Source organism: Equus quagga, chromosome 6 (assembly GCF_021613505.1).
Source record: "Equus quagga isolate Etosha38 chromosome 6, UCLA_HA_Equagga_1.0, whole genome shotgun sequence".
NCBI classification, from domain to species: Eukaryota; Metazoa; Chordata; class Mammalia; order Perissodactyla; family Equidae; genus Equus; species Equus quagga.
The window spans coordinates 35,154,625-35,169,186 of record NC_060272.1 but is presented as its reverse complement, the minus strand read 5'-3'; the positions used below and the strand labels follow the sequence as shown (position 1 = coordinate 35,169,186).

Genomic DNA, 14,562 nt, shown 5'->3' with positions numbered 1-14,562 from the left:
CTGCCACTATCATAAAGAGAAGGAGGTGGGGCATCCTCAGAAACTTCTGCTTACCCCTTGTTCAGATTCCAAAAGCTCTGTTTTGACTCTGACTGCCGGCATCCCATCAAGCATTAACATTCTGTTCTCAAAGGAGTTGATATTCTGAGAATAAAAAAGAGAGAGAAGGAAATTCAGCTATAAAGCATTCAAAAGAGGACATCTGAGAGAGTCTTCCTCCACCGTAGTACACTGAGCGCTGCTAACCTAATTTTTTCACAATGAAGTATAATTAAATGAGACTATCAGCATAACCAATTATCCCCCCATTCTGAACTTTCATTTGAAATAATGACCAAGAAGTTGAATTAATCAGTCTGATTCTCTGACCTCTGGGTTGGAGGTCAGACTGTAATAAACTGGAATAAGGAAACCTTACAGTAATTTATATTTATGGGGCTGAAACAATTCATCACACTTCTGCAATAGTGGAAGGAAATATAAGGCAAGTTTCTTTCTTCCTTATTTCTAGAGGTTGTCTTGCTTGCAGAAATCCATAAAACAGAAAATAGATAAAAATAATTTATAGACTCTCATATTATTGTCAAAGTCTAAGTAATTTTTTAAACAAGATAATATAATTCTGGACACATTGAATTTTGGCATCATGGCAATTCTGATCAAATGAAAATTTCTACATATCAACCCCAAATATCTCCTTTAAAAACAACCAGCATAAGTCTTGGATTAAGAGTAAATTCCTAAGATGAAGTCATAACCAAAGAATAAATAACAATTTGCTTTCTGTTCTGGTATACGTTTGGCTCAGTATGCCACCTCTTGAAAGAAAAACTTTATTTCTACTGTGGCCCGATAGAATTTCAATAACATTTATAAAAAGATTAAATCAAGGTTATTTTCTACTAATTTTCACTGCTTTGGGGATTCTTCTGAAATCAATAACCTATGAAGGGAGTCAGAAAGCCACATATCAGTGCTTGCTTAAGGCCAAAATCAAGCTCCTGTTTTAAAAGATGTTTAGCATGCCAATTTTACCCTCATATACTGACTAAACTAAGAAATTGAAATGAGTAAATTTGACTGAGTTTTGAGAACGATTCCTTTGCTCAATTATAGAATGTAACCACGTGACACTAAAGTGGCTGTATTAAAAGAAAGAGATCTGTTTCTAAATATTTTGCCTACATGGTGACAAAGGTTAATATCATTTCTAAACCTTCAGGTTTTCACCTTTCATGAAGTTGCTTTTCTACCAAATAGACAGTTAAATAAAAATAACTCCCACTTCAACAAATCATAAATTAAATATTTTTATTACCAAATAATACCAACAGAGTGCAGTATAGTGAAGCTCTAATTATTTCTCCTATTTCTTGACTCTTTTTGTTTAAGAAAAGTACTCAAAGAAATAAATTTATAGGGCCTCATCACAAATATTTTCTCCGAGAAATCAACACTAAGAAAAAGCAAATTTACTCTAGAGATAATGAGCATTTAAAAATTTCCTGCTACCTAGTCTTTTAAGTAATAAAAAGAAGAAAAATTGCTGTCATGTTCTTTTCTTAGAAATACAGACTATTATTAAAACTGGCAGGATAAATTTAAAAAAATTTTTGCTTTTGACTTGTCTAAAAGATTTAGGGCTTTTGCATCCTAAGAGCTTAGGGCAGAAGGAGTTGCGGTATTACTAGCCAGCTCAGTTAATTTGTTCCACGCTTAAAATCCTTTCATGGAGGCTAGTAAGTTGTTTACACATCAGGCATGGATCTCAAATCCTCATGTGTCACTTGCTTCCGTGGTTGGAAGCAGCCAGCTTGGCTTGTCACCACCGAGTCTCTGAGAAGCCTTCCTGCCGCGGCCAGCCCTTAACTCGCCCGCCTTTCTCAGCAGCCAGGAATCTACCGTAACAAAGCATCCCGTAGGCTGGTTGGTTGGTAGACAATGAAGGATGAGTTGATATTGCTTCCTACCCGAGAGGAGGTCTTGCCCAGACAAAAAGGGAAGAAGATGCTTTGCAAAGGAGGGGAAAACACAAAGAGCGATTCTGGAAAGGCAGGTTTAATGAACTGTTAGAATCTGATTAGAAGCTAATGTCCTTTTAGTGCTTTGTATCAATTTACAGCTGAAATACTTCAACCATTTTCCTTACTGGCTGTGATAAACTCATTAGTTTAAAAAATGCAAGCTAACCAGAGACTTTGAAGTTAAAAACTGATAAATCACGAAAATCTTGACTGTGTCTATGTTCCATTTAGCACATTTAAATATCCCTGCATTTTCATGATGAGTCCTTTTTTATTGCTGTTTTTGAATAATTCTACATGGGTTAAAGATAGGATGCACATTTTAGTTTTATGTAAAAGTGAAAAAATAAAACATTTTCAAAAATTTTTTAAGAAATTAAGTTTTCCTGGAAGTATTTCTCTATCTATGATTTTCCAGGATCTCCACAGCCACAACCACAATAAACACCATAAATAATAATATTCACAGCTAAAGAACCAAGCCTTAACTATTAAACTCTTTTGACTAGTGCAGATTCAACCTGTCTATATGCTCAAAGTTATACTGTAAATATATATGAAGCATATTAATCTCTGCATTCATGATTCTAACCCTGTTTAGCATAAACATAAGCACTGAGCATCATGCCAATATTCCAAACCATCCAGGAAGGTGTATGGTTTTTTATAGAGCCCATGATAACTGACAAGCATTGAAAATATAGTCGTTGGAACAAAATATTGATAGATTTCTCTCTCTAAACTAAAATCAGATATATAATCTCAGTTGAATGTAGACTTTAAATATGTAATAAACTAATAATTTAGAATAGCTGTCAAACGCATCTTGCCACAATCTTAATCAAACACATTTGCTGTGGAATCAATTGTTCAATTGATTCCCAATAAAATTACAGTCATCAATTTTAGCAACATGGTACTTTTTCCGTATTTGTTGAACCAAACAGTTTTATATTATAGAACCCTTGGAATTAATAATTTATGTACATACATATAATTCATACACACATAAACCACACACATCTGTGTACACCTATGTTACTTGCTTCGTATGAGTAGATTTTACCAATTAAAGCAAAATTTATTAGCTGGCTATTGACCATTACATGTGCACTGAATGAGAACGGTACTCTGGATATTCCTATTTGCCAAATAAATTTTGGCAACACGGTAGTCCAGCTGACAGTAGTTCTACTCAACAGCCTTATGAGCACAACTGTCACTGATCCCACCATTGCAAAATATTTTGAACAGAATTGCAGGAAGGAAAGGGACTGATGCTCAATGATGATAATTTATAAAAACACAGAACTCATAAAAATATAGAAAGCTGACTTTCTGGGTCAACTACTACAATCTACCCTCCTACCGGCATAATGCAGGTCTTTTCCTTTCTCTCCTCCTGACTGTGGGTCGTCCAGTTTGCACGAATGCAGTGATAAAGAGCCAGTCAGCCAATATTCAATAGACCTAATTTTTAAACAAAGTTTCCTTTCATAAGCCAAAAAGAACCTATTGGTATTTGTTTTGATCTTTCAAGGTACAGGACATATTCACTTAAATATGTATCCATCTTACATCTTCATGTTTGGCTACAGGTGATGAGAAATACCAACTGCCCTCCATCTATGCTTGTGTTATGTTAAACAGCGATGGGAGGAACATAATGAGTAGCAATTCGGGATTCATTGCACCAAGCTGATTAAGGCACTTTCAAGGAAGATTCTAAAGGTTTGTAACACAAATGAGTCAACTGGTTAAAAGTATCATCCTGTGGACAACTTTTCCTATAGAAAAAGGAACGGAATCAGATTACAATTAACTTTTTGCTCAAAAAGAATTTCTGAGAGAAGTCAACCTCTACCCTTTCTTGACTCAACTCTACCCTAACAACCACCATAAACACTAACAACAATACCAATTTTTTCAATTTACTATAGATGTGCTAATCCAACCAATTAATAGGTCATTTCTTTGGAGAGAAAACAACTCTTTTACCCCAACCCCAAAACTTGTGCTGAAATACAAGAGAATCAGTGAAATCCTCCTGCTCTTTATAGTAAGGATCAACAAACCTAATAGAATAGAATCATGCTCAGCCAACGGTTTCAGTTATCTACTGCTGTGCAACAAATCACACAGTAGCATAAAACGACAATCATTTCATTATTATCTTGGTAACGAACATAATAATAATACCTAATATTTGCATATTTACTATGGACCAGACCCTGTGCTAAGAGCTGTGCACATAGATACTGATTTAATCCTCACAGCAACCCAAGAGGTCGATGCTATATTATCTGAAGATGAGGCATCTGAGACACAAAGAGGTTAAACTGTCAAAAATCACAATGGTACAGCTCTGTCCCAAACTTAATGAGTCTGAGCCCAAGCTGAGCTCCTAACCACTATCACTATCTCGCTCTCTCCACTCATTTTATCAAAATGGGAAAAAATACAAGCAACTTATTGAAGGCCCCAACAAAGGAGCTCTGGAATCTCAGCAACAGCTTCTTTCAGGGCTGAGCTGCTTTAGTCATCAAACTGAACGTGCAACTTCTGGTCACTGGTGAGTATCAACATTATGGGGAGTAACAATAAGAGGTCAAAGAAGCTCCTGTTTCAAAGCTGCTTCACTTTTTCTTTCTTTAAATCAAGCTTTCAACATATTTTATTGGCTTGATGAGATTATACATACTGATCCCAGAAATATCTCACAATTAATTTAGCAAGTCATTCCCATCCTGACTTCAATATCCAGAAAATCTATGGTAATCTCATCTACTACCCAGTGTTTTGAAAATATTCATATCCGTGGGGGCTCATTCAATATGTTCACAACAGTTTCATGTACTTGAATGATACAGTAACTTCACCTCTACATTTTATACTCAAGAGAGATAACTTTTGGCATCACATTTAATTTATAATTGCTTAGATTACATGAACGAGCATATCTTCCTATGCTCACATATCCTTACACTGCTAACACAATTATGTAGAGGGCATATGCATAATCAAAGCATCTGAAATGGTACAAAATAAACATCAGCTCAAACACAGACTTTCCACTCTAATGTAGCCTTTCATCTTTCATTCCTCTGCAGCATGGGAGAGTGGTTATCACCTATTTGGCCATATTTTATTGGCAGAACTAAGAGCCAAAACTATAGACCTACTGGGGCTCTCAACTTAAATCCCCTTTAGTGATTTCAATGATCCATATATACATTAGTCTGAAACGTTTGTCTTCAGTCTCAAAAACAAAACCCTTCCAAAGATATCCTCACACCGAAACATGGAATAGTGTCTCTCACAGGGACTAGTAAAACTCTAACTGTGATGCAGCAACTTACATTTCCCTGACAGCAAGGATCACTCTCCTTCCTATGTTGGTAAAGTGCTAAATTATCACAGCAACGTATAGTTTACATTAATATTTAGAAATGTTTCCTATAAGTGACAGTTGCTAATCTAGCCATGAAAAACAGAGAAATCTTTATCCAATCTGTAAATGGATGCTTTTCAAGAGGAGAACCAACTCAACCCAAACTGGGAGCCAAAATTCACTACTAGCATTTTCAAAGAGGCTCAATATATTTTCAGAAATTCTAATGGATGCATGCCTTCTTTCCTTTGTTCATTGCGTGAAGATGGTTAAAATAACATCTAGCTTAACATTTTCTGCCCCAGCATTAATACAAATTGTAACAGAATATTATTTTTTGTCATTCATATTGTGAAGAGCTACACACACTTGGGGGTTGTGAGTTGGCCAAATCTCCCCATAAACATGCAGTGAGGGGCTCTGCTATGCCAAAGTCATCTCATTCCATCCACATCCCATGACGCACTATGGGAGATCACAGGGGCAACCCAGCGACGGGAGAACAGAAACTAAACTCCAAAACCAGGAGAATATTATGGCAAGAGAAATGCCAACCTACCACCAATCAAACCCTAGAGAGGGAGAGAAAACTTCAGTTCAGCTGGGCAGGTATTAACATTCCAGGGAGAACTTAACTAACATGCAGGCTCAGGTATCCAGGTATCAGGATGGGCCAACAAATAGTCTTGATGTCATGTAAAAGATAAGAGATGGAGTTCAGTTCTGGAAAAGGAAGTCTGAAATAAGATTCCCTCCAGGAAACAGGGTTAGCAGAAACTAATTCTGAGGGCCAAGTCCCAGCAGAGGCCACAGCTAGGAACAGGAGTAGACAGGAATCAGACAGCTACTCACTTGCTCCAGCCAATGCCTCCCAGCCTCTTGCCCTGAGCACACACAGAGACACTGAAACAAGGCACCTTCAGCCTGGGCAGAGGGCCCATCGCAGTAGACAGGCCCCACACATAGACAATCACGTGCAACACAACCACAATATGATCACAGGGTCTCATAATTTAACAAATAACAACCATAATAACAACTAACATTTACTGAGCACTTATGTCCCAGGTGTTGTTTCATGTGCTTTACATTAGTTACATCATTCATTTGTTCATTCATTGATTCATGCAAAAAATATTTACTGAGTGCCACGCTCTGTCTAGGTATTTAGGATATATCAGTGAACAAGAGAGAAAATTTTATCGAGTTTCATTCTGGTCATTTAGTCCCCTAACAACTTTGTTTTACTATGTCCATTTTAGACAAGAAAATTAAAGTTAGAGTAAGCAATCTGCCCAAAGTTATGAAAATGGTCAGCAGTCTAACTCTATCTTCCATTGCTCCCAGAGATAGAGACCCTCAACTTCTGGGTATGCTGACATTGGCTGCAAAGCTATATGAGCCCAGAACTGTCCAAGCCACTCTGGCTAGTGTACTTCAGGCTCCTGATATAACAAAAGGCTGGGAACTGGCACTGAGGTGGGAACAGTAAAGCAAAGACAGGCTGATTACAGATACAGTGAGGGGAGATAATATTAAGGTCATTCTGAAGTCCTTCCCCTGCCCTACAGCAGGTGCCTCTAACCATTTATCCAATTTGCCTCTAACCAGTTACCCAATCCCACTTTCTACCATTCTGCTCAGGCTACATCTCAACCATGTCAAAAAACGCTCTCTCCTCCAGGCCTCTACATTCTACTCCATCTTCGTATTCATCACTATCTGACGGATTCTTCATTTGCTATTACACTGGAATGTAAGTTCCAGGAGGGCCATGACTTTATGCTTTTTTCATAACAGTATCCCTATCCGCAGACTTATAACAGTGTCTAACACATAGTATGAGCTCAGTAAATATTTGTCGGGCTAATGAAAAGGATAAATGTAGATAGATGTAAGATCAGTTCATTCTCCTGGGTCTAACTGATCCAGGTGATAACTGATTGTTGACAGACAGACAAGAAGAAGAGCAAAAGCAAAATCTTAGGGCTATGAAAGTCCCCAGATATGGGGAAGAATAATGAAGGATTTGGTACGGCTGGAACATAGTGTTCACTGGAGGAGAAACTGGAGATGAGACCAGATAGGTAACTTGGGGTCAGGTCATGAAGGGTTATATATGTTATGATAATTCATTTATTCATTTAGAAATATTTCTTTAACACCTGCTATGTGCTAGTTGCTAGGAGAGCAAGTGAATAAGATAGCAAGGTTCTCTGCTTTAAGAGACTTGAGGTAAATGTGGAAGAAATGTGTTTGGGCATCACACACATAACAGATGATGTGAAGTCATGAAGGCTTTATTAAGTAAAAGCAAAATTTGTTTATGCTTTGTGTTTAGAAAGATAGCACTAGAATTAATCTGGAAGACAGCTTATAAAGATACAGGATTTATTTAGCATGGAGACGAACCAGTTCATAGGTAACACAATAGCTCAAAGGAGAGATGGTGAGGGGATAAACCAAGGCAGTGGTAGTGGGAATAAAGAGGAGGAAAAATATTTGAGAAAGAGTTCATAGGAAGAATGAACAGCCTTTGATGACTGATGAGGAGGAGAAAGAGCAGTGATAAGACAGAGTTGGGAAGAGTGTGGCATTGATTTTTCTAGGTTGTACACAAAAGTTGAGGTAGGAACCCAGTAGGAAAAGCAAACCATACCATACATTCCTCCAACATCCCTTGAAAGACCTACGACACTCTGGGATATATGGATATTTAGCAATATTGTTTAATTTCAGTATATTTTTTGCTTAGGATCTGTTAGGTACAGAGGAAGATTTCTCTTAAGCTGAGTATGTTCAAATCTTACAATAGATACTAACAAAATCAAATTTATTCAAACTTGTAAACACCGGTTGAAATAAAGCAAAAAAAAAATCCTATATAAATGAGTCTTCTTAGCTACATGTTTAAGACAAGAATTAACTCTGCTTTTACTAACATTTTTCCTGGGTTTCATCAGTTTTACAGATTTTTGGGGTTACCAAAACTTAAAAAAACCCAACAGAATAGATATTTGCCAGAGTACAAGTTTAAGAGTATTGTATATTAACACATTCATCAGCCATTTCCCTTTAGGAAAAGTCGTTTGGATAGTAATGAAAAAAACATCCAGAACACCGAATAGAATATGTAATGAAATAACATCCCTAGTCCTCTGTGCCTAAAGAAAATGAAGATTACTATCAAGTATTAAGTCATTTATTTTTCTGTAGGAAACAAAGGAAATGACTATTGACCTATATTTCCACCTTTCCTTGTCTACAATGATGTCAAGTGGCTCCTTATCAAATCCAAAATGGATTATCTTATTAAAACATGGACGGTTGAGTGTTTGTCTCCTGTACAGCCTGAAGAAATAGTACTGAAGATTTGAGAATAAGTAAAAGAATTCTGAGGAGAAATAAAAATACAAGTTAATTCTTTTTTAAATTATGACTATTTTAATGAAAACAAAAAAGAGAAAGATGGAACTCAGGCTCTCCTTGGTGGCCAAAAAAATATGTATACTGCTAAACAGGTAAACTAGGTTTCATATTCATTCCAAAAATATTTATTTACTTCTCATTTTATATTTTAAACACTTATTGTTAAGATTTCATACCAAAAAAATATATTACATTCCTTGAAAACCTGAGGCATGATCTTGGTTTCCAAAAAACAAAGGTAGAAAAAATGACCTTCACAGTTTATTTCATCCAAGAAGGATTCTCAAAGCATATAAAAGCACTATAAAGTGTCTGTCATGTTGTCAAAAGGTGTAACGAAAGTAATTGACACGAAAAGATTATATCAACAAAGTTGCAATCATTTGCACTGCCTGGACAGTCATGTCAGACGCATTACAAGAATGCCCTGCCTTTCCTCTTTCATTTTTCCCCCAACACTCCGGGTTGTGGAAATGCAGTGGAGAAAGACATTACTAGTTGGCTGCCAAATGGCCAAATGCATAAGCTTGACCAAAATGTAACCTGCCAGTCTCTGAGGATATCCACCTCTAGCTATGGTTCTTCCAGATTCCCCAAATGATACCTTTAGTTGTAATAATCAAATTCTATGTAAAATCCAAATTCTGTACTAATTTGAGATTTTTACTGGCAAAGCTGTTCCCACATCTACTTGCATTCTATCTCAATACCATCTCCAAGAAGTCTGACTACCTTAAGCTTTTTTAAAAAATGTATTCTATCTTTTTTCTGTACACTTTCATAATTGTATAGAAATAAGTTAGACTAGAATAGTGCCTAGAACATGGACCTAATAAAGACTTCCTGGGCTATGATCTTCTCATGGTTTCCATTTTCTTATCTATAAAATGCAGATAACTTTCTACTTTACAGACCTGTTTTAAGGATTCAGTGAGATAACACATATAAGGTGCTTTAGCACATGACAAGTCTTTTCTGTGAATAGTTAATATTAAATGATTTAAACCAGTAAGTAAGTATTAGAAATACTATTTCATCCCTTCTTCCCAAACATACTTTCAAGAATGGATGTCCTAATCTGATATTTGCTTGACTCTTTTCAGAACCCACTCTCTATGAACTCTTATAGAACTAGACTGGAAAAGGTAGATTTATTAAAAATAATGATGGTAGGAATTGACAGAAGATTGATCTACACGGTTAATATATATTTCTCATGATGAATGGCAACAATGAACTATTTTATCTGTTTAAAACCGTGAGGATGCACAACAATCACCTAGGGACACAAGTGGCCTCTCCACGGGCATTCCCAATGAGGACATTTAATATTCTGACTCCTAAAGACAAGCAGGAAGTATCTGATAGCCCTTCCTAGCAATCAAATGCTATGTGATGCAGTGCTAAAAAACTCTACTTATGGTTTCCCTTTACATGATTGCCCAGAAATACACTGTTTTAAAGAAAGATATTTACTATTACAACATATTTAACATATTTGTTACTAGAGAAGATACCTACAAGGTGGTGTGTATTTGAACTGTGGAAAACTTGCAAAATTATTTGAGGAAAATAGAAGAACTACATGGGAGATAAAACAAATGCAAGTTGCTAACAGTTTAAAATTTACCTATATTTAGGGCAACGTGAAGCCAGTGATACTAACACCTCCATGCCATTATCCACGCTGCTGTCATCTTGAATGCCCTTCTCCCATCTCTGCATTTCTTCATTTCATCAGCCATCCTTACCCCTTCTTAGAATTTCTATACGATGTGTGTATGTGTGTGTGCGCCCGCGCATGAGTATATAAATAAATTAAATCCAGGGCTTTTCCCTTTTATGGATACTTCTCAAATTCTAAAATGTAACACAATGAAAGTCGGAAAAGAAACAAAATTCATTCAACAGAAATCTGGAGTAGACTTTTTTTATTAGGAAATTATATAACTGCACAGCATTTACTCAGACCTTGTTACTTCCTGCCAGCCTCTTAATAAACCTGCCCCATAAAAATAGAAAGAGTACAATTTTGAACCTGTATAACTTATTGTACACAGGAAGTTTCTATTACCTTTTTCTGCTACTTGATACTAAACATGGCTAAAATAAATGTTGCTCATAGAAGAAATATGCTCTGTTTAGGAAGTCCAATGCTATAACTGAGATATTCTTTTAGACCAGGGCTTTTCAACATCTGCACTATGGACATTTAGACCAGGTAATTCTTTGTTGTGGGGGCTGGCCGTCCTGTGCATTGTAAGATGTTCAACAGCATCCCCGCCTTCTACCACTAGATCCCAGTAGCACTCCCCTCATTCCTCCCACAGTTGTAACAATCAAAAATGCCCTCAGAAACTGCCAAATGTCGGGGGGTGTGGGGCCAGAAGGGGAGGAAGGTGACCCATTTAAGAGCACTGTTTTATAATTACTAATATTATGAACTCATTAGGAAATAATCTTAATTTTAGGCTGAACTATGTTGCCCAACAGTATAAACATAACCTCAATATTAAAAGAAAATAATACCTGATATAAAGAATATTTATAGTTTACTTTAGAATACATTTCCTGGAAAATTAGAAACATTTTATAAGATGGTTTTATTATTTTGTTTGAATTTCTCCTCCCCTTTCTGCATATCCAAATTTTCCCACTAAACAAGTACAAACATTCCAGAAAGGAAATGTGAATTTGCTTATCAGTTCAAGCTATGGGAACTGAAAGTTTGAAACCTTTAAGGATTTCAATATTAATATGGATCTCAAGGGAGATCTCTGGCCCCATTCTTAGACATGGCCAGTGAGAATCTACCAAATTAGCCTCGAAAATCCCCAAAGTAAGAAATTGTAATTACCCAAATGAATATGGTAACTTAACTTTCGACAAGAAACTACAAGATAGAGTTTTCATTCTCAGCTCTACATCTGATGTGCTGGATGACATTTTATACTTTGCTTTTCTTCACAGAAACCAGGACTGACTCCTCTATCAAGAACAATTCATATTGTATTGTGAAATACAATATGAACTGAAACATAAACCTGTCTATGTTTTATTAATTTGTTAGGAATGTTAACTTTTAAATAACATAAAATTCAGTACATCCTTGTGGTAACAACTCATCTTTGTGGAACTGCAGGATTCAGTTCCTCTAGTTGCACTGGACCAAGAGAACAAATTAAAATCACCAAAGGTTATGTAAATTATTCATAGGAATAAAAGAAGGAATTCTTTTTAGAAGAGAACATGCTGGAAAGGCAAACCACAAATTCACTTCCATTTATACACACACAGTCTACACCCATGGTGCCCGGGTAGCGACTAGCTATAAGCAGCTACCAAGCAGATGAAATGTGACTAGTCCAATTTAGATGTGCTTTACATGTAAAATACACACTGGATTTGAAGACTTAGTATGAAAAAGAGAATACAGAGCATTTTATTAACTTTCAATTGATTACATGTTGAAATGATATTTTGGTTATATCAGGTTAAATAAAATATATTATTAAATATTTTTTTTTAGTATTTAATGTGTCTACTAGAACATTTAAAACTACACATATGGGCTTCAATCCGTGTCTATAGGAAAAAGCTGTCCTACGCTATCACTTCAGGAGACCCCAAACTGTATCGGTATCAAGATCTTCCCTCCAGTCTCTACCCAATCCTTCTGGGAATTGGGGCGGGGGGAGAGCGGGGGGGGTCCATGGGTCAGTTTGAATGTCACAAAATTGGAGGAGTGGCACTGGCCTTTACTGCCCAGGGATGCTCACAAGTCCTCAATGCAGGAGTCATTCCCATAAAACGAAGAATTAACCTATCCACAATCTCAGTTGTGTCTTCACCCAAAAATTGGCAGGTGATGTGATCAGGCAGAGGGACTCCAGCAACTAACTGCTGGGACTCAACTTTGTATTTTCAGTCCTGACTTCTTTCTCTCAAGACCAAGAACTATATTCCAACTGACTGGTTGACGTCTTCAACTGGACATTCCATGGGCATGCCACAATGTACAAATCCAAACCAAATTCAGTATCTCTTATCACCACACCCCCTAAAAGAAACTTAAAAAAAAAAGAAAACAATGAAAACTTGCACTGTCTCATGAATTGTCCCTCAAGGAATGCCAGCATCACCAACTCTGTTTCTCAGGCTAGAAACCTTTGCCTTGCTAACTCACATGAAATATGTTACTGGAATCCATGGCCAGTCACAGCCAGCCTTTCCTCTCAATTCCCATTAGTCTTTGTCCCAAAAATGGTATTCCTGCTACCCTCTTCTTCCACTCCACTGCCACAGACATCTTGGGATGGAGGGGAACTGTTCTCCTAACAAGGTCTAAGGCTTAACTAACTTAACCTTAACCAGCATCAGAGGGAAAACCTCCATCTTTGATACCAGATAAAATTTAAGGTCACAAAGAAGCCTTAGAAAATTTGACTGCATTTTAAGCAAGAAGAGTCAAAGAAAGGAAAAATCATAAATTAAGTCTATTAGTACCAAAGGATTAACGGTGACTTAGAAAAGAGTTAAAGTGTTACATATGGTTACACATTATATATGTGGCTATATATAATACATAAACCTGGTTATGTATTATATATGTATATCATATATTTACATATTACATAATTAGCATGTATGCTTATTTAAATTAAATATAGAAAGATTTACTTTAGGCTCATTATTTTTCAAGACGTCAGATAAACGCTATTTTTAAAAACAAAGACATTGATGCTAGATTTTCAAAGGGCAAGGCATGGTAAAATTTACCTTGCTCGTAAGTACGTGGATCATTTCTAAAGATCAGACCATCTCGAATCATCGCCACCTTTTGAGTGTACAAAAGCACAGAAACAACAGCCTCAAATACTGAAAAATGCAATTTGTTTCTTTCAATACTAACTTGAAAGCCTACTAAACTCTGAAAAAAGCTGAGAAACACAAATGGATGAGAAACCTCAAGGCCTACTAGCACCCTGGGAAAAATAATGAAGTTAACTGTAAATGCTAATCTAAGAAAATGACTGAGCAAGCACATACTTAAGAGTATAACACAATACTGCTTATAGCATTCAAAAAAAAAAGGAATCAATCTAAATGCCAAACAGTCAGGAACTGGTTAAGTGCATTATGGGACACACAAACCACTGAATAATATTTATTCACTGAATTTATGATATGCAGCTTTTTGTCTTGAAGTAGATGAACAATGAATGATCATAATTAAGTGAGAAAGAGATGACAGAAGAAATGTTCCCATAGCTTTAAAAATAATGCTCATTACAGAAGAGAGAGAGACAGAAAGAGCTAAAAGGACACACATTCAGGATTGGAGCCAATAGGACATGGAGTGATATTTTTCAATTTGCTTTGACAAATTTTCTCACTTTTTATGAATTTCATATATAATTTATGTAATTAAAAGAAATACAATCATCCCTCGGTATTCACGGGGGACTGGTTCCAGGACCACCCTGCAGATACCAAATCCGCAGATGCTCAAGTCCTGTATATAAAATAGTGTGGTATTTGTATATAACCTACGTACATCGTCTCCTATACTTTAAATCATCTCTAGATTACTTATAATACCTAATACAATGTAAATGTTATGTGAATAGTTGTTATACTTCATTGTCTAGTGAATAAGGACAAGAAAAAAAGTCTGTACAAGTTCAGTACAGACATAAGCATCGTAGGCCTTTCCAT

At 36.3% G+C, this 14,562-nt stretch overlaps 1 protein-coding gene across 2 annotated transcripts in view; it reads right to left on the bottom strand.

Moving 5' to 3' along the window:
- The window catches only part of KLF12 (KLF transcription factor 12), a 470,708-nt gene that overhangs the window by 285,839 nt on the left and 170,307 nt on the right, over positions 1 to 14,562 (bottom strand). For both annotated transcript variants that reach the window (XR_006889121.1, XM_046664760.1), the window contains exon 3: positions 55 to 144. Coding sequence is in view for 1 of the 2 variants with exons in the window: in XM_046664760.1 (XP_046520716.1) it covers positions 55 to 144 (90 nt within the window). In the remaining variant the exon portion in view is untranslated. The remainder of the gene's footprint in view (positions 1 to 54; positions 145 to 14,562) is intronic.